The 27547-nt window shown below is 42.0% G+C and overlaps 1 protein-coding gene across 3 annotated transcripts; it reads left to right on the plus strand.

The window, feature by feature from the left end:
- The first annotated feature begins 4423 nt into the window (after positions 1 to 4423).
- Positions 4424 to 26677, plus strand: LOC308089706 (cationic amino acid transporter 3-like). Of its 3 annotated transcripts, none has more exons than XR_013933538.1 (13): positions 4424 to 4561; positions 13459 to 14065; positions 14202 to 14363; positions 15369 to 15549; positions 15660 to 15775; positions 17297 to 17519; positions 18549 to 18688; positions 20477 to 20579; positions 21260 to 21492; positions 21659 to 21825; positions 22787 to 22895; positions 23345 to 24369; positions 24424 to 26677. XR_013933538.1 is itself a non-coding variant. In XM_080434575.1 (12 exons), the coding sequence occupies exons 2-12, from the start codon at positions 13699 to 13701 to the stop codon at positions 23491 to 23493; spliced, it is 1950 nt and encodes a 649-aa protein (XP_080290701.1). In that variant the 5' UTR covers positions 4424 to 4561; positions 13459 to 13698; the 3' UTR covers positions 23494 to 26677. The 3 variants fall into 3 exon arrangements, 1 of the variants encoding a protein (XP_080290701.1); XR_013933539.1 differs by having other exon boundaries at positions 23345 to 24361; XM_080434575.1 differs by having other exon boundaries at positions 23345 to 26677.
- Positions 26678 to 27547: the final 870 nt, after the last annotated feature.

Raw genomic sequence — 27547 nt, forward strand, 5'->3', positions numbered from 1 at the left:
AAGATATAATATATTTTGTGGAGGCCAGCAACATTAGATGGATAAATCCAACAACATAGAATTCGACACTTTCAGATCTAATTAATGTATGCTAAATCCAGTCTGAGAACTGCAGATGGGTCGCTTTGAAATGTAGTCACCATGAGTAGCATCAATATTTATTTCTCAATTCAAGTAGGTTTTAATTCAGAGCAAGATTATTAGTTTAATATTTTTCCTTTGTTTGCATCTTTTAGTTTAGTTTCAGTATTTGTCTGGAGGACAAATATTGAGACTGAACATTCTGAACATCTTGTTAAAGATGTATTTATAGAATAGGTATTTATTGTGTAATGAACACATCACTTTGACTCACAGTCAATCCCAGTTTCAATATTATGCTCCAACAATGCCTCATGGTTGTTTGGACAAAGTTGACCAAATGGAAAAAAACTAAATCTCAAGACATTTTCTGTATATTTTTACGTTATTATAAATAGAGTTGTCATGTTTTTAGATGTAGTAAACTATAATAAATGGAGTGGACATGTAAACTTTCATTTGTTCACTCATGTCTGCAGGCCACCTAAAGGGGCGATGGATGGGCACACACATGGAGAGTACTGTTTTGTTTAGATTTGGTTTCCCTCCTTTTCGTTCATAATCTGAGAGGGACAAAAGACCCAGCGGAGACTAGAGGACAAAGACAGTTTAAACATGGAGCTGATGCTGTTTCCATATATGGTCATGCCACTACAGTAACCCCCATAGTAACACCTATCTCTCTCTCTCTCTCTCTCTCTCTCTCTCTCTCTCTCTCTCTCTCTCTCTCTCTCTCTCTCTCTCTATCCCTCTTTCTCTCTCTCTCTCTCTCTCTCTCTCTCTCTCTCTCTATCGAGAAAGTGTGGTGTTTAACACTTAAAGGAGTAGTTCACCCAAATAATGACTTATTTTCTATCAATTACACAGCCTTGAAGCCTTGAATTCATGGAGATTGTTTTGTTTAAGACAATAAGACAATAATCGCATTCCTAAGCCAATAATTTGATGACCTCCGGTACACTTGTTGTAGTTGGAGAGACACCCAGTTGGGTCAGTTTGATGAAGTGGAAGTAAATTGAAAGAGCATCTGCAAAGCAGTGTCTCTGAGCATGGACAAAAGGTGAGGAGAGTACTATGCCATACCTGGGGTAAAGCGAAGGTCACCAAATTAAATATTCAGGAAAAATAGGTTACATTTATGGAAATCCAAGAAATGCGCTGAATGTATGCACAGATTTATCTCATTGTAATTTACCTTTCTCCATGTAAGTTCTGTATAATTGTATCCAATAAGCAAACAGCTGATTGTTGGACTGCTGCCCCAATCAATCTAATTATAATTCAATCAGTGAGTAAGTAACTATCTAAACTTTAGATAGATGATTGGTATGCTGATTGCTTAACTTAGTTACTTAGCCTCTGTTCATTCTATTCCTTGATCACTATTGTTTAGAATTGTTCTAATCTAAACTTCTGTTTAGAAACAGTAAGTGGTCAATCTATACCATTTAGTTTCTAAACAGTAGTCAAACAATCCACTTCCTGGCAAAATCAAGCACACAAACAAATCTCAAATGAAGAAATGTTTTCTAGACTGCCTTGTGTAGTTGTTTCCAAAGCAAAGCTTTTCATTTATTTTCAAGCCATTCAAAATGAAACTGATGTGTCATATTGTGCCATCATCAGTATGATGCAATAAGTCATCTTATTGTCTCAAGAAGTGGAAGAGTACCAGACATAAACCACAGACAGGCAGATACACACAGACAGAGATTTGTGGAATTTATAGACCATAGAAGGGAAGATATAATATATTTTGTGGTGGCCAGCAACATTAGATGGATAAATCCAACAACATAAAGCTAAAATTAAGCACTTTCAGAACTAATTAATGCATGTATTAAATCCAGTCTGAGGCTTTATCCATTAGTGGCTTTATCATTTAATTCACTAGCTTGTTTTTTCTCAATTTAAGTAGGTTTTATTTAATTCAGTTGGGGGATATACAGACAGAGCATGATTATTGCAGTTTTGTATTTTTCCTTTGTTTTTCTTTTTTACTTTGCTAGTTTTAGTTTAGTTTTTATTGTTTAAAAATGTTTTGTTAATGTTTTAGTTTAGATTTGATTAGTTTCAGTATTTGCCTGGAGCAGGGGTTTTCAACTGATTGTGAACCAGGGACCACCACCCTGACTCATAATCAACCTGGGGACCACCGTTGTGTTGGGAGGAGATATGGGCTAAGATTAATTTCTCAACCAATGGTCCACGGACTACTAGTGGTCCATGGCATAATTAGGCCTGCAGGTGGTCCATGGGAAAATGTTTTAAAATGTAAATAAACATAAATAAAATACCTTTGTTAAATGTAGTAAAATACGTTTAAATAGTATTTCAGAAGTCCATCAAATGTCAGAAAATGTTTAATAGGCAAAAAAATTATAGGGCTGCATTCGCTTCCAGTGTTCGCGCGTCTTACTTGTGACTGTTAAGGGCTTGATTTCATATGTTGCATGATACTACGTGCAACAAATTATATCAAGCCCAGACATTATTTAACTGAAATATACGAGTGGTCCAGAGCTAAAACATGGTAATAATGATGACTCAATCAGGCAATCTGGTACACTTCCCCTTCTTGAGATTCGAACTCCCTTTTCTGTGGAATTTCTTGACTAGACTTCCCAGTAACTGACAATTGACCATCACCAGGTCATTTAGTGCACTGTTCCGTGGAAGAAAACAAACAATGCTATTGCCTCCTCATTGTTGTTTGGACAAAGTTGACCAAATGGACAAAAAATAAAACTCAAGACATTTTCTGTTCATTTTTATGTTATAATGAATAGTGTTATCATGTTTTTAGATTTAGTTAACTATAATAACTTTGATACAGAGATACTGAACGTTATAAATGGAGTGGACATTCACTCTAAGCTTATCACCAGAAATGCCCCCCCCCCAACTGTTTACTGTACATATTTTTTCTCTTTTTTTATTACTATTACTATATGATGTTTTGCATATTATTGTTTGTCTTTAAATGTCTCGATGAATTGAAAACACAACACCACAATGGAAATAAGCCATTTTGATTGATTGATTGAATGAATGCTTTATTAATAGTTTGCAAAAAAAGCACAGAAAGTACAGTTTAATACAAATACAATGCTAAAAGGATTGAACCCAATAAAGCACTATGGCTTGTTTCCATTGGGGTCATGTGTATTCAATTCATAGGAATTTCCCTTTGGGCTTTTTTTGTATTATCCTTTTAGCACCTTTTGTATAAATCTGTACCTCTGTACCTTTTTTGCAAACTGTTAATAAAGTGTTCAATCAATCAATCAATCAATTGTTCACTGTCTGCAGGTCACCTAAGGGGCGATGGATGGGTGCACACATGGAGAGTACTGTTTTGTTTAGATCTGATTTCCCTCCTTTTCTTCATAATGTGAGAGAGACAAAAGACCCAGTGGAGACAGTTTATACATGGAGCTGACGCTGCTTCCATATATGGTCATGCCACTACAGTAACCCCCATAGGTAACACCTCTCTCTCTCTCTCTCTCTCTCTCTCTCTCTCTCTCTCTCTCTCTCTCTCTCTCTGTCTCTCTCTCTCACTCACACACACACACACACACACACACACACACACACACACACACACACACATAGCTCTCTCTCTCTCTCTCTCTCTCTCTCTCTCTCTCTCTCTCTCTCTCTCTCTCTCTCTCTCTCTCTCTCTTTAAATCCATGCTGCTTTTTCGCTCACAAGTTCAATAATGACAATAGGGAAGAAGACAGCCAGAGTGAAAGTGCTCGGTTAAAAGATCGTAACACCAATTTCCATTCATGAATGACAGGCCCCGCCCCCTTCCCAACACTCCCTGTGGTCGCGGTGGTTTGTTTGGTTTGTTTATACACACGCGGTGACGTCACGTATGATCCCCCGCCCCCTCAAGCGCACACACACACACCCCGCCCAGTGTTGCCATGTCCGCTTACTATAAGCTAATGTGGGCTTCTTTTTCTGTAAAGTTGCTTGTAAATAAAGGTAGTTGCGTTTTTGTTGGGCTTGTTTTAATTAAACTAAGGATATTTGCTTATTTTGGACTTGTTTCCTAATGTTGATTAAACTAATGGTTCTAAAATATTGTATTTATATATGTAATTATCCAAGGACCCTTATCTGAAAATACTTTGTGCCAGGGACCCCCATACAAGACTTTGTGTTTTCAAAAATATAAAATGTCCACTTTTTTTCCTCCAAGATTTTCGTTTAAAGTTGCTTCTTTTATTTTGGGCTTGTTTTCCTAGAACTGGTTGCTTGTTTCTCTCTCTCAAAACCTGGCAACGCACGCCCCGCCCCTCTGGAAGCAGAAGTACACACACACATAATACACACACCGGGCGGGAGAAGAATAGATATTTCATCAGAACGACGAGAGGAGAGACAAGAACCAGTCTCAGTCCTAACGGTTATTGAAGAGCTGCCTGTCTGCTGCCCACATTCCATTCCAACACAACACAACCACAGGTAACTATTGTATTTATAACTTAGGGTTTATTACATAATTACATTGTGTTAAGAAGAGATAGTTTTATTTGTAATAAGAAGATGTCGCGCTTCCTTCCTTCCTTCCGGTTCCAGGAGACTCACCTTGTATAGTAATAGACTGACGCAATACCGCCTCGTGCTGTCATACTATACTGTACTCACTGTTTTACTGTACAACATGGTAGTGTCTCTTTACGTCTAAATATATAGCGTTTATATGTATTGTTAATGGTGAGACTCACCATTAACAACATATATAAATGATACACTAGAGTGAGTATCAGATTGAGTTGAATTTATTTTTTAGCGGGCAACAACCAAACAGAGTACTTTACTTCGCGGAAGCGGTTGATTGATTACTATACTTTATTAACAATTTGCAAAAGAAAAGCATAGAGTTACATATTCATACAGAAAGGATGCTAAAATGACTAAAACCAAGAAAGCACTATGGCTTGTTTCCAGTGGGGTCCTGTGTATTCAATTCATCGAAAAAAATTATACATAATAGCGTTAAACCCTGATTTAAAACCCCGTCGTTTAGAACCGGATCGGGTTATTTTTGGTTAAAAAGGCCGAGCAGTTCGTAGTGTTGTGATCAGGTCGACCGTTGGCTCCATTCATTGTTATGGTTCTATCCCACCACCCGGCAGCAGCTAGTAGCAACAACCAGCCCCATGCTACCATGTTATACTGTATGTATGTTGTTACAGCCAAGCCACGCGAGATCGCACCCAGCACCTATGCCCAGCACAACCCGTGTGTTTAGCGGCCGAATCACGCGAGATTACACCGACCGGGGCCACGTATCCACACACAGACACGGGGTATCCATCCACTCAGAATCAGACATTATACTGAAACTAGGATGTCGCTCGCCGAAAATGTTCAGATCTGCACGGGTCGCAACGCATTGTGAGCTTGTAGATCTGCTATTTTCGGCGAGTGGCAATGACAATGGCGTTGTGCAAAGGAAGGAGCCCACGCGCGTGTGTGTGTGTGTGTGTGTGTGTGTGTAGTTGCATCATCTTCAGAGTGTGTGCAGACAGACAGTAACATGATGATTATAGAGTCAGAGATGTGATGAGTGACCATGACCAACCACCTGTGTTAACCCATTAAGACCTGAGGCTTAATGGAAAATCTGAAAAACATATGTTTCTATGGCAGTGGTGCTGAAACTTTTTCATGTCAAGGACCCCAAAATAATATGTTTTTGGCCACAGACCTCCATCTCAAGATTTGAAGATTTGTGTTAAAAAAATTCTAAATTATTCAAAATATTTCAAATACTTTCAAGATTTTTCTAAAATAGCAGATGTACAAGCTCGCAGTGCAGCACGAAGTGACGCGCTATGAGCTTTATATATCTGCTATTTTTGAATAGCCAAAGTATTAAAATAACACTATTTTGCTAAAATCCAAAATGACACAGATGCTTTCCCGGTCTTGATGGATTAAAGGTCGTTGATGACTTGTGTGTCACTTGATCCTCCGCCCCGCTCATGTCGTGTGTGCGTGTCCTTGTTTGGGTGACATTAAACGTGAGACGCCCTGCTGCCTCCCTCCAGTCCCAGGTTACTGCCCTGATCCGGTTGCTTTAATGGCATTCATTCTGACTGAGTGACTTCCTCAACAATTTATAATAGGCTGCTGGACACAAACTGCTTGTCCAGTCAGTGTGTGTGATGCCTGTGTTTTAATTAACGAATATGATGATGTATCACACTCTCGTACTCTGTATTGTACTTTAGACCTGCATTTGATCTAATGTCCTTTTATGTTGTGGCAGTAATACACTGAAATGTCAACCAGTAGCACTGGGTGAGAGTAAATGTCAAAAGTATATGTATGTAATTAGTTACGGTATATATATATCACATGGAGGTCGTGTGCATGGGTGAGCTAAATGATGGTGAAGCACGTTTAGAGAAGACTGCATCATTGATGTATTTGAAACACAGCAGACGACTGACTTTTGACATTTACTTTTTACCCTGTGCTGCTGCTGGTTGACATTTCAGTGTATTTCTGCCACAACAGAAAGGACATTTGATCAAATGCAGGTCTAAGTACAACATTTTTCGAGGACTGTGTGATACATTATTTCTTGTGCCTATTTGAGCTGATTTAAGCATTAGGGGTTCCTGAGGGGGGGGGGGGGGAGACTCCTTTTTAGCCACAATCCTCCCAGCCAGTCTCCTATAGTGCAGTGCCTGCACACACAGCATCTTGTGCTCGGAACGAGGAGTGAGTGAGCAGAAATGCTGGCCCTGTGAAATGGACGTGGAGGATTGAAGGTCGGCGGGATTAATGTGCTTTATAACACACTCATAACAGGGAGGGTGAAGATCACTATTTGTTATTAAGCAAGAAGAAACCTGACCCGGTGAAGGTGACAAATTTGTGTTTTGGCAAAAAGCATTTATGAAAAAACGCAATCTCATTAACCACTTAAACCAAATATACTTATTTGTCAGGAGTCCCCCAGGGGTCTATACTAGGCCCCCTCCTTTTTTCCCTCTTCGGCCAATTTTCGTAGTCAGAAATAGAACATCAACAAGCTCGCAACGCACAACAAGCTTATAGATCTGCACATTTTGCCCACTGTTCGTGCATGGCGAGGGTTCATGTGGTTCATTTACTAGACTGGATATTTGGTATCACTCCTGGACCTGGTGTGGCCTCTGCCACAGTATCCTTGTTCTGGCTGTAGAGGAGTCGAGAGGCGCTTCTCCATTCGTGGCTCACTGGGTGATGATGAGACTATGTAGTCTTAAGTGATGGTATCAGGCGGCCATGGCAGACAAAAGAAAGTTCATAGTGTGCTGTGCTGCCCGGCGCCCGCCACATTCCATTTCCCAGCGACAGAGGTTGTTGGCGGTGATGGCGCCCGTCCCGGTCGGTTTACTTAGAAGGTCGCCCAGTTCAGTCACAGCGGTCAGTCTGTCCACACGCACTCAACACGCATGCATGCACAACTCTCTGCTCAGTCCCACAAAATACACAACCACCATACGCATGCGTGTACACACACGGATATAGAGTCTGTCCTTTTTTAAGTTAGGCGGAAAAAAAACAGTGTTCCATAACTTCAAACAGCCATTGTCTCTTTGACACATGAAATGCTGTTAAGTGTGTAGAACACTACACACATCGGGGTTAGGTGAGTTCACGTTCACCCCATTCACTAGTGTTTCTTAGCATGTGAGTTTACTGATCACAAAGATCTCTGTTGGGGTTTTCCCATTCACCTGTGGCCCCGCAGCCATGATGGCACATACTTTAGAAGTAAATAACTTTAGAAATAAATGCATTGCTTAATTATTGTTGTATTATGGACCTTTTACATGTTTATTTTGTGTGTTTTTTTTATGCACTGCACTACACTTCACAAGCCTTGGGACACAGCGACTGTATCTTATCGCGCACCTGACGTCAGTAGACTTAGACTACTGCCTTGTGGGTGGTTTCCTAGAAGTCTCTTTATCAGCCAATGGTTCCAAAGCAAAGCTTTTTATTTATTTTGAGCCTAAATTAAACTGAAAAATTGTGTCATATTTGATGCTGCAACAGCAGCCGGCGTTGCAGTACTATGCCATCATCAATATGATATTTTTGAATATTTTAGAAAAATCTTGAAAGTGTTTGAAAAATGTTGAATAATTTTGGATTACGAAATAGTTTGAGAACTACTGGTTTAGAAGGCATTTGTAGAATCAGCCTCAGGTCTTAATGGGTTAACTCACCCGATGCCCCCCATACTGGACCTACCATAGTATCATCATTCAGAACGTTATGCAGAGTTGTCCGTGGGTGACCCTGAACCCGTCAGAAACGGCGAGCATGGGGAAATGTCTGCATTCTCCATGGATTTTTTAATCCTCCAAAGGGCACTATAATACGTTTGACACTGTGGGAACCTGCTTTACAGTCTGTGGACTAACCCTTTAAGGTGAGGTTATGTAAGTGAATAGGCAAGACTCTTATATAAGGGCCATGGTCTTTAGTGTGTTAATGTTTGGACTAATCGGTGGCGACTAAAGTTGTCTTTTTTTAGCGTGTCTTTTTACAGCATGCTTTGCTTAGCTGATGGTTGATGACAAGACACTGTCTGTGTAGACATGAGACAGTGATAAGCAAGAGATAAGCAGTACAAACCATGTTGTTTTTTTTGACAGAAAGAACCCAAACAAAGCTGCGTGTTGTTTAGACAGATGGGGCAAGTGGCTGCTGTAACCGACTGTAATGAGTTTAGCAGGTTTGCTAGTCCTGCTATAATCCTCTTAGAGGCTGTGGCAGCAGCCCGCCACCCAGTAACAAGGACCCCTTTGGAACAAAAATCTTACAAAAGCAACATTAGCATGCCTATAGGTCTATTGTACCAAGTACTTTGGTCAGAGTACGTTTGTACCACAGTCATAGCCGTGAGCGGAGGTAGCTAGGTGTGGCTGTTTGCTGCCTGGGAGCCCCACAGACGATGTGTTTGAATGCCCTCATTTCCTTGCTTAAGTCCACAGAAGATGTGTTTGAAATCTTTGAATGCCTTCATTTCCTTGCTTAAGTCCACAGAAGATGTGTTTGAATGCCCTCATTGCCTTGCTTAAGTCAATACAATTATGTGAGTTTCTTCAGTGCTGCTCTACAATATTGTGGTGTAGCTGAAGGAGATATCCCATTGAAAGTTGTCACTTTAGAGCAGTATATGTTGTAAGTTTATGAAAAATTGGGAATTCTTTTGGACATTTAAAAAAATCCTTTGAAATAACAATAATAAAAAATTTTAAAAATGCAGGAAAACCAAAAATAAAGGGATATTTGCTCGCGACCAGGGGTGCAATGCTCACTGGACGGCCTTGCACGCCGTGCCGGAACCTATTTTACCAGGAGCACGCGCAGGCACACGCATAGATTTAAAACTACTTTAAATTCGCACCTCAACAAAGTTTTCAAAGGTTCCCGACTCACACCTAGCGAATTAACATAGGAATAAGCCTAGATGCATATCAATTGTCCATTGTGCGACTTGCAGTGTAGGTGTTAAGCGACGTGCGCGTCACGTCATTGAAATAGAGAGCAAGAACATACCAAATGGGCCCACAAATGGGTCCCGACCCAGTGTTTGGGAACCACTGGTCTAGAGAAACAAATATGATGTCTAAATGAAAATTGGTTGGAGACACTTGGTCTAGACTCTAAAGATAAAATTTGGGCAAATTGTAGATTGTACTGTCGGCGCGGATGCAGTCTTGCTTGCAAATCCACGCGCGTGTGTGTGCGTGTGTGTGCGTGTGTGTGTGTGTGTGTGTGGGTGTGGGGGGGTGTGGGTGTGTGGCTGAGTTTGTACGTAGGTGTGTGGCTGAGTTTGCAGACGGTACATTTCCGTGCCAGAGTATAGACTTCATCTACAGCCATGGTGCAAATTCTGCAAAATCTGCCCTGGTTCACACATGTATATACACAGAGCCAGCCAGGCACCCTCGTGAAGACCACAAGGAAAGGATTAGCCTAGTAACAGGCTGAGGTGTTGGAAGCATGTACTAGAATGGCCTTTCAGTTACACTATCAGTGGATCTGGCATCGTTCTAATGAGACCACCCTAAAGTGAGTCTTTTCTGTGCCTGATCCAATCAAAAATGAAACCTACCGGTAGGTCATTTGTGAGATTATACGTTACATGGAAGGAAGTGGTGCATCACATCTTTTGAACTTTGAATGGGGAGTTTGTGGTTTCACATAAAAATGTGAACTATAACCTTCCGCCCAAAGAACAGCTTTTTCTTTTCCTAAGAAATTACATTAGCTATAGGTGCCCCATAACCCCATATCCCCAGGTTTGAATTAAGCACTCTTGTCCCACTTTCTGTCGGAATATCCAATGCAGAGCCAACCCCCTGGGCAGATCAGAGTTGGCCGGGCACGGCAGTGTGGTAGGGAATGTTTATTGATATAACATTTACACCCTCAGATCGCAGTTCCTGGTAATGGGAGTGGTAAACGCCGTCGGAATGTCGTTGCCGTACCAGTTTCCCACCCGCCTTATTCACAAGGCTCCCAACGTTTATTGTTGCGGTTGTCGGGTTTTCTTTCTTTTGTTGCCGTCGTCACTTTTTCCTGATTGTTTGATGCGGTTTGTTTTTCTACCTAACACATACCCGTACAAGGCAGGATATTCTCCTTCTGATGTTGTATGAGGTCGAAGCCCCTTTGATAACGCGGGTTATGTTGTTTTAATAGTATTAATAGTACAATTGGTGAGAATTTGTGTCGTTGTGCTCTGTGGGTTAAGAAAGAGAATCGACAGCAATAGCAGCAAAAAAACAAAACTCACAAAATAGCATAATAGGTTTAAAAGAGAAATTTGGTATATTGAATATTTTCAATATAAATGTATGTAGAATTCTTGGACAAAACATGTTCCAAATGATGAAATGATCTGTATTCTTTTTTTTTGACTTTGTGAATAAACTTGAATTGTCTTGTGCGGCCTGTCCAGCTTAGAGTGACCAATAGGCCTGAAATGTCCATCTGCCTCCTCAGCAAGCCATGCCGAAAGCTCAGGTGTCATTAGGCGGACGTGACATTTCCCTCGGGGACTGACCGTGGGATCAGCTGTTCAAAAGGCCCTTGCCCCGGTGCATCACATGCTCCAACACAAGAACGTGTATTATGGGGTGATACAGCAAACAAGTGAATGGTTTATATTATATCATTGAATGAACGGCACCACTGACTGCTGCGCCCACAACACATTTTTGCATAATCGTAACTGTGTCCTCGCAACTCCGAGGTCCATTGCTGACTAAACTGTATGCATTTCCCAGCACATCCAATGCCATTGCATTTTACCTTACAGTAATGTGATGGACCATGTGGACAAGCAGGTCAAGCATTTGACTATTGTGTTTAACCCATTCAATCCATCCAGTTGAACAGGTATTGAATCTTTGCATGTCCATAAACCTTTGCCCTCTGTTTTTATTTTTTATTTTTTTAGGCAGCACGTGGCGTGTTAAGTAACGTGGACGTGCGGTAATGTACAGGCCAGGGATTTGAGCAAAACAAAGTAGAAAGGGGTCATACGTAGTTAACCCTGTGTTATTGTTGGTTGTGTGTTGGAGATTGACGTCAGGTGTATTTGAGTGACCATCCTGGAGTATAACCACCTGCACAGATTAACAATAACACCACATGTCTCCTTGTCTCACTGTCCTCCCTCTGAGTGGCCTTGGCCCAATGTGTGTGTGTGTGTGTGTGTGTTACTGTGAGACTTAGTGCATTATAATCAATATTATTGTTCTGCTCGTCCCAGAGTTACTGAGCATAACAACGCTGATTGGCTGCCGACGTCCTTGATGTCAGACCAGCGTGTCCTTTCTGTGGTGAAAATGCAATTGGTGTGTGCAAACTGCACATCAGTTTGCTAACTAAATTACTGGTTAGATAAGATTATGGACCCGACGTAACCCTTCTACCTACAGTGAGGTGGTCACAAATTACGATTGACACATTGAACTTAATAAACTGACATTGAATGGCATTTTTCAAGATAAAGTTACAAAGTGCTTCACAATGAAAGAAAAAAAATGGATCAGCTAACATAACATAAAATTGAATAAATAAATAAAAGGTTAGATAGCAGTAGGAATGTAGCTGTACGTTGTTTTTAAAAAGAATCTAATTTCGGTCGGTGTGGTTGCTCTGAGTATGTTTACATGCACACTAATATGCCAATTTTCCCCCAGTTATCTGATATGAAACCTTTTGATTTATGTGGACATGTCATATATCACTGCTTTGTAAGATATCTTTCAGGTTTCATAACGTGTATGTGTGACAGTGTGAATACGTAGCCGTAAGTACAAGCCTTAGAGTAAAATATGAACCTGGGTTATTGCTGCAATTGCACTAATGCTGTGCATGCATGCAAAAGTTTCTGTCAAATTATTGCCGTAACCTGATTATTCCCAATAATCGGGATAATGGTGCGTGTATATGTACCAGCATGCTCAGTACACTGAACAGCTTTCAATGATGGTGCCCGAAGCTCGCTACAATGTTGTTTTTTCGTATGCCCTATTTTCCGGTCACTTGATAACTAGCCTTTTTTCAAGTTCTTCTGTCCATCTTATCAATACACCGGTTATCACCATTCTGTCTTTGTTGACTTGACTCAATTGACTGCCCCCTCTCACCTCACGACTTTCCCATGCTTCTCCCTATCGGTGTCTGCTTGCTGAAATAATAGAGCACATGCAGTGGAACGCCCAGCTCACCGTGCGGGTGTGTCGGAGAACTATGCTAGGTGTTGCCCCTCGTGTTTCTCTAGAGGCGCTTTGTCGTGTCCGCTTATAGATTTTAATGTTTGATCTTGAAACCCAGTAGGGGCAACGCTGTCAGGTAGCTCTTTTGTTTCCCGAAGGCCTCTGCATCTCTGATCACATGTTTTTTTTATTGGGTTTACAAAGAGATGGGAGAGTTCCACGAAGTTGCATAAGCAGGGGGTGCGTGAATGAGCATGTGTCTTCATTTTATCCCCCTTTCCTGCTGCTAGGTTGGCTGGCGAGCCGAGCACCTGCTAGGTTGCTCGAGGGTAGAATACATTCCAAGAACGGGTTCTCTGGTGTTAACCTGCCCTCATTGGAAACAGATGTGAGAAACATGCACTTAAACACAGCCTGTGGCAAGCCCAGGAATTAAAGATGGTAGTGCTATTATAGTGCTCTCTGTGTGTTTAGACTAGAGGGTGCAAAAGCGTCTAACTTGATTTCGAGTAGTGAGGGTCTCTCTCTGATTGTGTTAATGTGGTTAAACTGACTGGATAGCTCCATGTTTCAAACTAACGGAGCTTCTCCTGTTTTGTTTTGTCCTCCCAGGTCCTCCTCTGTTTCTGCCAGCTATTGTGAGTGAGCCTGCCGCTCCCTGTGTCTGCTGTCTTGTCTCCAGTGCCTGCTGCTGCTGCAAAAAACACACACAACATCCCCAGAAGACTGCAATCCACTGTCGGCTACCTGTTCAAATTATATTTGAAACACAAACCTCACACGTCGGGGGGGGGGGGTTGACACGCCAAACGCCAAATACCCTCATTCTCTCCAACACACACAAACGGTAACATGGCTGCCAAGCTGGCCGTCCTGGGCAAGGTGCTGCTGCGTCGGCGGGCGCTCGACTGCTCCTGCGAAGAGACACGGTTCGCCCGCTGTCTGACCACCCTGGACCTCATCGCCCTGGGCGTGGGCTCCACGCTGGGTGCCGGCGTGTACGTGCTGGCCGGAGAGGTGGCGCGTGAGAAGGCAGGGCCCGCCATCGTCCTCTGCTTCCTCATTGCCGCTCTGTCCTCCATGCTGGCAGGGCTGTGCTACGCCGAATTTGGCGCCCGCGTGCCAAAGACGGGTTCGGCGTACCTCTACAGCTACGTGACGGTCGGAGAGATCTGGGCGTTCATCACAGGCTGGAATCTCATCCTGTCGTATGTGATAGGTGAGTTGGATTGAGCGTGCTTCACATGTGAGCTCTGTTCGTGTATAATCGTTTTGGAAGCATAAGGCATGCTTAGTTTTTTCCCCCTTTGTGTGCACCTTGTTTTAAACATGTATTTCTCTCTCCCCTGCTTAAGGCACGGCCAGCGTGGCGAGGGCATGGAGCTCCACCTTCGACAACCTGGTGGAGCAAAAGATCTCCGGCTTCTTCCGAGCCGCCATGGCGATGAAGGTTCCTGGGAACGTCCTCGCAGAGTACCCCGACCTCTTCGCCCTCTTACTGGTGCTGCTGCTCACTGGTGAGTTGGCATTGCTGGAAACCACCTTTTTTCCCACCTTGGTGGAAACTATTAATGGAATAATCGATAAATCAATTGACAGAAAAACTAAACAAATAGCATTTTAATCAAATAAATGATGCGTAGCCTGCAAGCTGGTTCAGGCAGGTATACTCGAGAGGTTTATGCAGCACTATATGTGCGATGTACTTTATGTGACGTGTCAAGCAGCTGACCAAATTGGCAGTCTACTTAAGCTCACTTGATTCATTGCACTTCCTCTTGCTGTCTGTCAGGCTACCACTGATATCGTATGTGCTTTGTTTGCTCCCACCACCACCCCAGCACCACCAGTAGGCTCTGCTTTCCCTAAGGGGTCTGTCTTCCCCTGGGGTTTGTTATAGATGTACAGTATATCTCCCTGCTCTTAAATGGTCTTCTGCTAATGTGCTGAGCGGGGAGTGATGTATTGCAGAGCCTGAACGCTGAAGATAAAAAAAAATCACACATTTTATAAATACATGTTCTCAAGCTATTATTGGTCTCAATCTATTTGTGAGTTATCTGACTGAATCAGTTTAGTGATGTATCATGTTAACATTTCTAGTGTGCTATTTACAGCTAAAGGAAACGTTATGTTTTAGACTGGTCGTTAAACGGATTTATATTTTTCGGAAGCCTATACGTTGTTATACCTTTAAAACTGGGAAGGCATCTGTGTCGTTTTAGATGATGCTATGTATATAGCAACAGGAATTTTCTTAAATGTTTTGAATTAAAAAAAACATAGGTTAGGATTTAGCGTTTAGCGTTTTTAAAATCGGCCTCAGGTCTAAATGGGTTAAAGACTAAATTAATCACTTAACGAATTTGCATATTTTACGAAAAGCATTATTCTCAGAAGGGAAAAGATCCTCTAGTCTAGATACTGTCATTGTAACTTTATATATGTTTTATATATGTTTGTTATAATAAGGGGTGTGAACGTCATGAAATATCGTTCTCTCGTTGTTCTTCTCCTCCCAGGCCTGCTGGCGTTTGGCGTGAGTGAGTCGGCGCTGGTCAACAAAGTCTTCACGGGCATCAACCTGGTGGTTCTGGGGTTCGTCATCATCTCTGGCTTCGTCAAGGGAGACACGGCCAACTGGAACCTCACAGAGGCGAACTTTACTGACTTCATCAACTCAACCAACAACACTGTCATGACGTCAGTACCTGACACCTGTCACTTATATAGCTTTAAACATTCCTGTTCCGTTATCGATTGGCACACAAACCCGTCAGGTGGTAACGCCCTCAATCTCGCTTCCTCCCCAGGGTTGAAGGCAACTTTGGCGAAGGTGGATTCGCTCCATTCGGCCTGAAAGGCATTCTGTCTGGCGCCGCCACCTGCTTCTACGCCTTTGTGGGCTTCGACTGCATCGCCACAACAAGTGAGTGGCTTTAGCAGAGAAACAAGTCCATGAAAGGCTTTCGTTTGATACCCCAACCCAAGGTCGAACTAAGCACAACCTTGCATTTTCATAACATTAATGTGTCTAGTTGGATGGTTGGGTAAAAATATTTTCCTGCAAAAATGTATTTATTTGACTGATGTTTGGGTCCTCCCAAAACCGAAAAAGGTACAAATTTAGGCCTTACTAAAAGGGACAGTGTCTGCCTTATCACATCTCTGTAATTAATGATCATAATGCCACCAAATTGGATGTTTTTGCATACAATAAAGTAAAGATCTCGGCAACAACTTATTATTAAAGTCATTAAAGGACACGAGGATAAGTGCTACATGCCATCCACCTTGCCAAGAGACACACACAAGTCTGTCATCAAGTGTGATGACACCGACGTCATTGTGTTGCTCTTTTGTATGGCGCACGTTGCAGAAAGGCAGGGCACACAAAAGTGCCACGTTACAGGAGGTACTTGATAGGAAGTGGCAACAAAGCTGCTCTTTCGGCTTTTGTTTGCAATTACGTAACCAGATCCAGGTGATTTTGAAGATGCGGAAGAGACCAAAACAATGTCAAATGACTGGCCGATTTGATAAGTGATCCGTTAGAGGTGATCACCAGGATAGTGCCACATGCCATCCACCTCGCCAAGAGACACACACGAGTTATCGAGTGTGACGACACTGACGTCATTGTGTTGCTCTTGCTCTTTTCTATTAGGCAAGGCTCCGCTTACGTCCTAATTCGCTAAGGTCATACTGTAAAGACAACAAGAAGTTTGTGCCAATCAATACAACCTGTGAAAATAGAATAGACAAATGCCTTCACAAACCTTCAGAAGCACTTGGAGATACTGAAAGGCCTAAGTCACTTTTGGTTTGACAACAAATCTTGAGGAGTCACATTGCTTGTATCCACAAGACCACAAGAATGCGAAAGGCATTGAGTGTACCAACTTGGATGAGTTGAGGTATGCAACACCTCAGGCATGCTCCAACTGAAGGTTGGTTTAGGCAGCATGTGTTGAACTTCTGTTTTCTGCCACAGCCATCACAATAAAACACTATATACATTAAACGTATAATGTTAACCACTTATAGCTTACTTCATTAATCCCCCAGGGATCCATGTAGAACTTGTAGATCTGCCATTTTGCAGAACGTTCACAGATTATGACATGGCCAGAATAGGGATGTGTGCATATACAGTATCCCCCCCCATAAACCATACTCATTGTTGATATATTGTGCATGGGGCAAGAGATGTCCCGACAGATGTCACTGTGCATTTAGACAACACACAGTATGTTCTCTCAGTGCATAACGGTCTAAACAAACAGTCTAAATGTGACATTCTGATCATCGTCCACTTCAAAAACTGGATATATGAAAGTAATGAAAAAACATGGTTGTGCTTGGTTCTACCTCGGGTAGGGGGTTATCTCAACCTTTTGGGGGCCTTTAGCTCCTCTACAATCATGCTGACCTGGTTTCCTCCCCTCAGGTGAAGAAGCCAAGAACCCCATGCGTGACATCCCCATAGGCATCGTGGCGTCGCTGCTCATCTGCTTCTTTGCCTACTTCGGCGTGTCGGCGGCCCTCACGCTCATGATGCCTTACTACCAACTGAACACCCAGAGCCCCCTGCCGGAGGCCTTCAGCTACGTGGGCTGGTCCCCGGCTAGATACATAGTGGCCGTGGGCTCCCTCTGCGCCCTCTCTACCAGGTAAGACCATTAGGGGTGCAACAGTTAATCCAACAAGTCGATTTAATCGATTATAAAACATAATCGATGTTTTTAAAAAAAAAGTAGATTCTTAAAACATTTTGTACGATTTTTTTTGCATTGATTCGTTGGTATGAAAACAAAATTCTCAATTATTTGATTAATCGAAACGGTAATCAATAGAATATTCGCTAAGAAGATGATCCATAAATGCAGCCCTAAAGACAATGTTATACCATTATATAACCATTATATTTAGTATTTACACATTTACCTGAAACAAATCCGTTTAGTAACACATATTCACTGATCAGATTAACTTGTGAATGTGCGGAGGTGTTGGTAGATTCACTGCTGTTGGCTTTCGGTCCTTATGACTTGGGTTGGGTTTCAGAAGCATAGCCGTAGCCATAATCATTTGTAGTCATTGTGGGATTAGTACGTTATTTTTTTAACCCATTGCTTACGGTCATGGGAAGACAAGATGAACCGCATTCCTTACAGAGTGAATGAACATAGATGGGCAATCTGGGAAGCTCCAAGAATGTAATGGCCTTTCAGGTTTACGGACGGAAATAATTAATCAAGCCATGGGGCGATGCAGAATTATTGTAATTAATAGTGAGGCTATCCGTTTATATGTACAGTATATGCATGTATGTATGGCACTCAGTCCGCAAATTAGTCCATCAGTTTCTGTTGCTGATAAAAAAACAAACTTGTTGAGATGCTAACTGACATAAGTGAAGTCAGGAATGCATGCCCCACCCGTTTATGCAGTACCCGTTGTACTTGTCAGAATACCTGTTCTACCCGTTCTCAGAGTACCCAGTGCAGTACCCACTAACGTTTGATCGACTAAATATGGCGATCAAACGACTGCTGTCGTCAGATGCACAGACAGACTGTGAATTAATATATATATATATATATAGATGTATAGATAGTTGTGTGAAGTGTCCACTTTAAAAGTCCTACACAAATATTAAGTCTATTGTTATTAATATTGACGTGTCTGCCGTGCTCCAGCCTGCTGGGCTCCATGTTCCCCATGCCCAGGGTGATCTACGCCATGGCAGAGGACGGGCTGCTGTTCCGGGTTCTGTCCAGAATGAACGAACGCACCAAGACGCCTCTCATCGCTACTATTGCCTCTGGTATCGTGGCTGGTAGGTTCACACTGACTGTCCTTTTTGTCTCCGCCGAAGGTGGAGAATATGTTTTCGCTTTGTGTGAGCAAACATTGTTAGCCAAGCTAACATTGGGCAAGCTCCACGTGACACGTGTCAATTTGTTGACACCAATGCCTCTGATTGGCTAGAGGGACGCGTGACGAAATAAAATTCTATAAATAGGTGTGTCACTTCAAAAAGCCCCTACTTTTTGAAGTGAGGTAAAACAGGATCAATCAGACTTGATTGGAACAGTACCTTCAGTAAGTCCAAGTCACCCGTCTGTGCGTGTGTGTTTCCCTCTGAGAACACCTAACATTGGTCAAGCAAAGGCGCAGAAGGCCAAAGCTAAGAAAGCATACTCATCTACAATTGTAACGTAGAAGAGGACTAGAGTTGAAATGATCCCACAACAAAGCCGAACTCTTAATACGTGTCAATATGTTGACATCAATGTCTCTGATTGGCTAGAGGGACGCATGACGAAATACAATCCTATAATAAAAAGGTGTGTCACTTCAAAAAGCCGTTTACGTTTTTGAAGCGAGGTAAGACAGGATCAATCAGTCTTGATTGGAACAGTATCTTCTAGTCCAAATCACCCGTCCGTGCGTGTGTGTGTCCCTTTGAGAACACCTGACATTGGTCAAGCAAAGGCGCAGAAGGCCAAAGCTAAGAAAGCATACTCATCTACAACAGTAACACAGAAGAGGACTAGAGTTGAATTTTTAAACATTAGAAGACAAAATATGATTTTTAAATCATTTTTTTTTAAATAAATATTTCTTTAACATACACCTTTTTATTTAAGTACAGTATATATCTTTTACTCTACTGTATCTCATTAGTTATTGCTATGATAATATAATTGCTATAGTCTGCTGGCGGAGACTTGTGCTCCGAGGAGCACATTTTCTAGTTTTTAAAATGTATTCTTTGTGTATGACTGTGGGTTTTTCAGTTCAAACTGAGTGCTGGTCTGGTCATTGCTCATCACAGATTTCATGCTTGTTTTTTCTTTCTTTTTCTTTTGTCAGACGGCTCTCATTTCTAAGGCTGTCTGTCAGTCCATTTGTCTTCACGTCGGTTCTTTTTTTTTCGTTTTTCTAGCTCGTCAAGGTCTCAACCCAGACTACTGCTCAGCCATTTATCTTGCTGGCTGGCTGACAGGCAGCGTCTGTTTGATCAATAACACCCCACTCTCCTAGCATTTAAAAAGAAAGTTTACGTGGGGATATTGCTGGCCTACTTTTTCAGTCCAAGCACTAATGGCAGGAAGTTTCATTCAGCATTACATACCATAGGATAGATAACGTACTAAGAAAGGAGAAAAATATTACAGCTTTTAATCTTATTGTGTGCCTCAGGTCCAGCGTTAATTTCGTCAACTAAAACTGACGAAAATTTTTCGTTGACTACCTTTTTCACTGACGAAAACTAAATAAAAACTAAGCTATGATGACTAAGAAATGTATTGACAATTTCATCAACAAATAAAAACTAGACAAAAATGTTAGGGAGGGACTAGTGGAAAAGTGATTTTATGCTTGGCTGTGCATGGGTATCACGCTCCGAAAGTAGCCGATCTACAAGCTCACGCGTTGTGAGCTGATTTAGTCAACACATTTTTGTCGACTAAATCAACTGTAGATTTAGTAGACTCAAATCTTATGATATTTAGTCAACTAAAACTAGACTAGAAAACATTTCAGATTACTAAAATATGACTAAAACTACGTGGAATTTGCCGTCAAAATGAACACTGTTTTGGTTTCCCCTTTTCAGCCCTGATGGCCTTCCTGTTTGACCTGGCTGCTCTGGTGGACCTCATGTCCATTGGGACTCTGTTGGCCTACTCCCTGGTGGCTATCTGTGTGCTCATTCTCAGGTAGGCTGTCTGTCCTGCAGTAGTAACACTGACAGGCTTACGATGTAATTGGCATCTAATGTTGTCACCACGTGTTGGGAATAGATAAGATACTTTTATTGATCCTGCAGTAAAAGTTCCAGATACAGGGGAATGCTAGTTTAATAACACGACAGGGCAGTTACGGTATACATCTAGAGTTAAGCAATATGAACAAACCTTGAAAACATTGGCTGTAATTCAACATTGTCACACTAGCAGTGACAATTTCTTTATTTTTTTAAAGATATTTGGGGGGCATTGTTTTTTAGCCTTTATTGACGGTGACAGTGGACAGAGATAGGAAATGCAGAGCAAGACTAGGGAATGACATTCAGGTACATCCGGCCTGGGTGTCAAAACGGGGACTAATTTGAGTATTCGTCCATCAGGTCTTCCCACAAGCCGTGACAAATTTAACTTGGTTTACCCATTTGGGAGTTGGGGCAGAGATTGGAGTGCATTTACGCTTGTTTTTTTAATGAGTTCAGTTCAATTGGATAGTTGTGCCCTAGTTACTTCGGATTTACAAACAAACTTAATTCTTGTTCCGTTTGGTAAACCGAAACACACGTAGTAGTACGTTTCTTCCTACCAACATTTCTATCGGGCTCACCTCACTTTTTCTTATTTCCTTTCCTTGCCCCCCCCCTCACCCCCAGGTACCAGCCAGGAAGCATTAACTCATCATCCAGCCAGTCGGAGAAACTGGTGGAGCTGGTCGGAGGGGAGAAGGTGGCGGTGGGCGGAGGGGATAGTGGCGACGAGTACGGCGTGGAGCCAGAGGACCGGCCGCTCCGTGAGAGCTTCACCCTCAAGCTGCTGTTCTGCCCCAGCGGGGACACGCCCACAAAGACCTCCGGCAACATCGTCTACGCCACCACGGCCATTATCTGTAAGTACAACAGCCCTAGCGTTCTCTACCATAGATAGAGGTCTCTCCTCTGGATTCTGAACGAATCACTTCATCACGAAGAAGACGCACACTTACATGTTTGCATGCGCGCCACATTGCTCTACAAAGGTAACCAATCTACTGTGGTTTCTTCTCTTCACCCCAGCGGTGCTGATCACCATCCTGTGCGTGGTGCTGGCCAATAAACTCCCGGAGCTGCTGGCGGCTGAGCCGGCCGTGTTGACGACGTGCGTGATCCTGGCTCTGATGTGTGCCGTCTGCGTCATCATCATCTGGAGACAGCCCCAGAGCAAAGAGGCTCTCACCTTCACGGTATTTCCTTTTTAAATGAACCTGAGCATCGATCCCTATTATAGGCTTGTAATAATAGGTGAACATTCGGCGAAAATCTACAGGATACAAGCTCAAGGTTTGAGCTTATAGATTGGCCATTTTTGGCAAAAGATTTGGTGTAGACTAGAGGGAAGAAAGATGGGGAAAGAAGGGTACCTCGGGGGAGGATCAGCAGATCAGTAAAGCACTCATGACTCATCGCACATTGAGCAATGCAAACTTGTCACCTTTTGGCAGAATTCTCTGTTTTGAATAAGAAATAGATCACGTACGTGATTCGCGCAGATCCAATGAGAGAAGGAAAATGTGAGTGCGCACTGAAAGTGAAAGCTGAGCCTATACAAAAAAGTGAGAGTATGACGCATGACTAAAGGACAGTGTGACCATTATGACATCATAGATTCTCTTCCTGTGCCTGCTCAAAACGAAAGAGTGATGCACGTTTGAATGAATGTCAACAAAATGATTTACTTCCAGAATGAATAATTTAGGAGAAAATGATGCTTTGGATGCAGGGAAAACGTGCAGCTGGTGTTGGTCATGGCTGAAATTGGAGGTTGAAATTGATGTTAAAGAGCAAGAGCATATCGTTGCTGTCGGGTGGAAACCTCATCTGCACAAAACTGTGACTCAAAACGCACCATGGTGCGTTTTGAGCTTGTAGATCTGCTATTTCTGCTACTTTTGTGTGACATTGAAGTATGACAAAGTAGGGCTTTCATTTACATTGGGAAGAAAACATTAAAAAGTGAAAATATGGAAATTTCTACCCGACAGCGACGATATGTTTCCTCTAGTCTATGGGATATATTCAAGGTAATAGATAAACATTAAACCATGGGAACAGTGTGGCTCCAATGTGTATCACTTACTGCATGACAAAGCATTGAATAAATGGTGATCATCATAGACTCTGGTACTGACCTTCTCCTCTCTGCAGGTTCCGCTGCTGCCCTGGCTGCCTCTGTTCAGTGTGTTCGTCAACATCTACCTCATGATGCAGCTGGACATGGGCACGTGGTGCCGCTTCGCCGTCTGGATGGCCATCGGTACGTCCTCACCAATATAATGCCCCACCATAATGCTTAATGTAACCTATGGAGTCTATCAAATAATAGATTTAATTTGGCAGATTGATAACCCTTACACAACAAACAAACGCACAAAAAGAATATTTATATACTTGAATGTAGGAAGGAAAATGCATAGCATTACATATACAGTGTACATTCACAGTACATATTGTTTACAGTACCGTATATATACAGTACGTACAGTACATATACAGTATCTACAGTACATGTACAGTATGTACAAATTTCATACTGACTGCCTCTCAGCAGCCAGCCACTGACTCCTCATTTTTAACGATTTCCAGTGGCTGTTGGTTTAATACTGAATGACAATAGACTATGTTCTCTGGCTGCTGAGAACAAGAAGGGCGTTTTTAATGTAACTCCTCGTTTGCTTCATCTCCTCCTCGTGTCTGCCCCTCCAGGCTTTGCCATCTACTTCTTCTACGGTATCAAAAACAGCAGCGAGGCGGCCAGCTCGTCCGGGCGCAAGTACGAGCCCGCTCTCCAGAGCAAGAGCCCCATCTACCGGGGAGCCCCCGACAGCGACATGGAAGGCGACAGCAGCCACTGATAGACCACCCGCCACCGGACCCAACGCCCCTTAACCGCCTAAATTGAAAAGGGAGAAGAGGCTAGAAAAAGAAAAAAAGACCACACCACCACACATCTTACCTCTGACCTGGAGGCTGGCTGACGTCGACACACAGACTCATTGCGGTAGATTTGGTTGATTAAAAACCAGCGTGCCTCATGGGTCTCTGTCTGTGTTCAGCCTTAAACCCATCCTCTCCTCGGGTGTCGCACACCAAGTATAAACCAGGCATTTAGAGTCCGGAGATAGATAAACTGCCTGTAATGAACCCTTTTGCCCAGAAGTGACTAACAACGAGTACTGTGATACTTGTGAAGAATTTCCCCACCGGCATTAACAGAAAAATAGTTATTTATCGTCTTCGCCTCCTGATTTCGTAGTTACTGCAACGTGGCTCAGTGTGTGTGCGCGCTTGTGTTTGCGTGCGCGACTTTTGTGGCCACTAGCAGTCGACTAGTGTTTACTAAACCTGTTAGCTTGAGCCAGTAGACTGCATCAACGAGCTAGCCTTCCAACTATCCAAATGTCCCACAAGGCACCACCAGTGCCGTACAAATGTTGGATATGGATGTACTCATGAAATGTGTTACCATGTCACCTGGGCTAGCTCATTGATCCTGGGTCACACTGTATGACCTGTCTGTCTGTCTGTCTGTCTGTCTGTCTGTCTGCTGTGTGTGTATACAGGGTAGCATTGTGGCTGTGAGGTTTACAATCGCTGGTCAGAGCCCCAGTGCGCTTAGGTCAACAGCACATGGTAGGCATGTATTGAAGTATGTATACTAACAATACACCTTGTGTGTGTGTGTGTGTGTGTGTGTGTGTGTGTGTGTGTGTGTGTGTGTGTGTGTGTGTGTGTGTGTGTGTGTGTGTGTGTGTGTGTCCAAGCCTCAAGTAGAAGCTTTGTAGGTGTTTTTTTCTTAATGCCCAGCACCCCGTAACACAACCTCATATCATATAGTATATTTACAGCTGAGCTGCAGAAATGAAATGGATACTGTAGCATCGTCTATTGTTTATTTGGACCCTTGTTACCAAGGGCAACCAACATCTTTTACTTGGGTCCACTTTTACTTGGGTCCACAATGAAATAAGACCAGAAATGACTACCTGTTGTCAGTTACATCAATGATATCTATGTTTTTTTAAACAACGTACTGTTACCTTTCTTGTGGACAGGGAGGGGTTACAGCTGAGTGAAATAATATTTCCAAGTGCCAGCATTTGTTTGAACCTTCATGGAGTACCAGACTAGTGTGTACAGTATATATAATGTAATGAGTGAATCATGAATGTCAGGATAACACAATTGTGATTGCCCTGAATCATCTGGCACTTCAAGTCGTTTGAAACAAAAAATTGGCCAATACTATTTGACCCAGCTCTGGGTTGGATGCCGGTTTTATCCAATGAATATACACTGAGGTCAGTATGGATGTTACAAAAGCATCCAATGTGGTCAGCATGGCTACCAGTTTGATTTATCTGTGCATACTTGAGTCAGTCTGCTGCGAAAGCTTTTAACCTGGAGGCGTAGTTTGAAAAAGAAAACTGTCCAACCGCGTCACCTGTAACAGTCTGACGGCTCACGTGAACGTCTCGGGTTCTGTACAAACCGGCTAAAGTTAAAGTCTCTCCATGTCTGGCCTGTTCTTCTTTTAGAGAATGTTGTACTGAGTTATGGTCAGGAAGCTGTAAGAAACGGCATACGGTTTCAGTGGGGGTCAGTTATTTCTAACTGGCAACTATCAGGTTCAGATTTCCACTCGTGTCTTTGGCCTGGGATCTCTGGAGTTGCTTTCTTTACACGGGCCTGTCAATTCATCACCACTAGTATATATCTAGTATATATATTTTATTTTGTTCCTTGTGGAAAAACCCTCCGGGTTTTTTCTCAAAGGTGTTTATGTTTAGTTTCCATTGAAACTTGGTCTGTTGTTGAGTTGTCGTCACGTTTTGTTTCATTATTTTATTGACTCAATTATTCTGTTAATTAGAACCTATTATATTTAAATGCGTTTTTTGAAGAAGAAAAACAAATCTCTCTGCCTTTTCGTATAATTCTCTATTAATACGCTTTTTAGATGTACTTTCTTTGTGTTTTTAAGTGTTACATGTACAGTTTTTAAGTAGCTAATGATTTTGTCCCTATATCTATGTATATTGTTTTCTTATTTCAAGTCCTTTTTTTTTATCTCCAAATGTTTGACCCTGTTGGGTTATATTGATCCCTGCTCAAACAAATCAATGTGTTTTGGAAAATGACATTTTCCATAACATGGAATGACTGCTAAAAGATGGTCTTTAAATTATGTACATTTTTACCACTTTCCATCAATGGAGGTTTTCTGCTTTTTTATTGATACTAGTACAGTACTTTACTGTAGTTTGTACATTATTTCTGTATAACTATCATTGTATAATTCTGTAAATTATACAGATGAATTCAAAGTATCACTGAAGGGAGTTTCTTCTTTTTGTCATTTTTCATTTTCTTTGCCTTTTCATGCAGTAACACAAATCTCTGCAATCTAATATTTTCAAGGGAATCTTTCCCCGTTCTTGTAGATTACACGGTCTTCTTGCATTTTGCAGTAGCTAAACTTTTGTCTTTCTCTCGCCTATCTTTCAAAGTGAAATATGTACTGTTGTAGGCAACTTGAATGTTGGAGATGGGAGCTACTGGCCGGGTAGGTTTAGATCCAGCCAGTATTTGTAAAAGATGTCAATCATACAACATCTCAAAAGACAAAAAAGAAAACGGCATCTCTGGGGCTGGTGAAACAGAGGATATGGGTCAAGACGTGTTTAAAATCATTACTAATACTGCTTTCATGGGCATGGATTAGGCATAGTCCTACACAGGTAGCCTATGGGAGTTCTGCCAGGTTATACTGTACATGTTCCATTGTTTATCCAGACTGTATTAATCTATAAGAGTATTTGGAAGGGAATGAGATGTGACTAACATCCCGCCCCTTGTGCCTTTTTAAACAAGTCAACTCATCTCGCAACTCTCTCACTATGCTGTCTCATTAACGCAAACAATATATTTTTGTCTCTTTTGAGTTTTATATCTTGTAAATATGGCTGTTGTGTAAAATGAGCTGTATTTTCAATGTCTTTTTTTAATTAAATGATTCATGCTTATTACAAATTGAAAGCCTGTGTGTAGATCTTCCGCTTTGACTTTCTCAGTATGAACCAAGGGATGCAAGCAGTTGGTTCTATTATAACTATATTATGACTCGCTACTCTCATTCTACTATGACTCACTGACCCGCCTTGTTAAGCTCACAACACAACGCATCCGCAAATGGCAATGCGTTGTGAGCTTGTAGATGAGCTATTTTAACTTGTTGAAAAATGTATAACAGGAATGTCAGTTTTAAAGTTATACCAGGATCTCCTAGTGATAAACTTACGTTTTGTACTACCTTGTCTTAATTGATCTTGACATAATTACTCCTTTAATGGCATGCGTTTCAAATGTGTGTGTGCTCTATAGTTCCCATAGATAACTATAAACGTTTATTGCATCTCTGCAATTGGGGGAAAATACAAATAGTTTAAACGACTGGTTTGGAGTTTTGCACTGGCCTTCAATCCGAGGCCCTATATATTTAATACAATGTTCCTCTCTTAAAGTTGTTCTTTGTCTATGACCGTGTTAATGTACAATTGTACATGTCACAACCCACAATGATTGGGTTCAGACACATTCGTTGAGAAACGAAGATTAATACTATAATTAGAGAGATTATGGGGCCACTCCTGTTACCACAACTGATGCAATAATGTGCGTAAGCATGGCTGTCCTATGGGGATGGACCTAGGTTGTCTTACCTGCTCCACTTCATAACGATGCTGCCCTCTTGTGGTTGCATGTAACATTGCAATGAACTCTTCATACATAGAAAAGGAACATGAATCAGTATTTTTAATGGTAAAGAGCACCGTGCTACCAGCCTTTACAACTCAGTGCATCTTTATTAATCTTTTTTTAATTATTAATGGCTCTTGTGCTAAATGA

This window comes from Gymnoscopelus braueri (genome assembly GCF_963280865.1).
Source record: "Gymnoscopelus braueri genome assembly, chromosome: 8".
NCBI classification, from domain to species: domain Eukaryota; kingdom Metazoa; phylum Chordata; class Actinopteri; order Myctophiformes; family Myctophidae; genus Gymnoscopelus; species Gymnoscopelus braueri.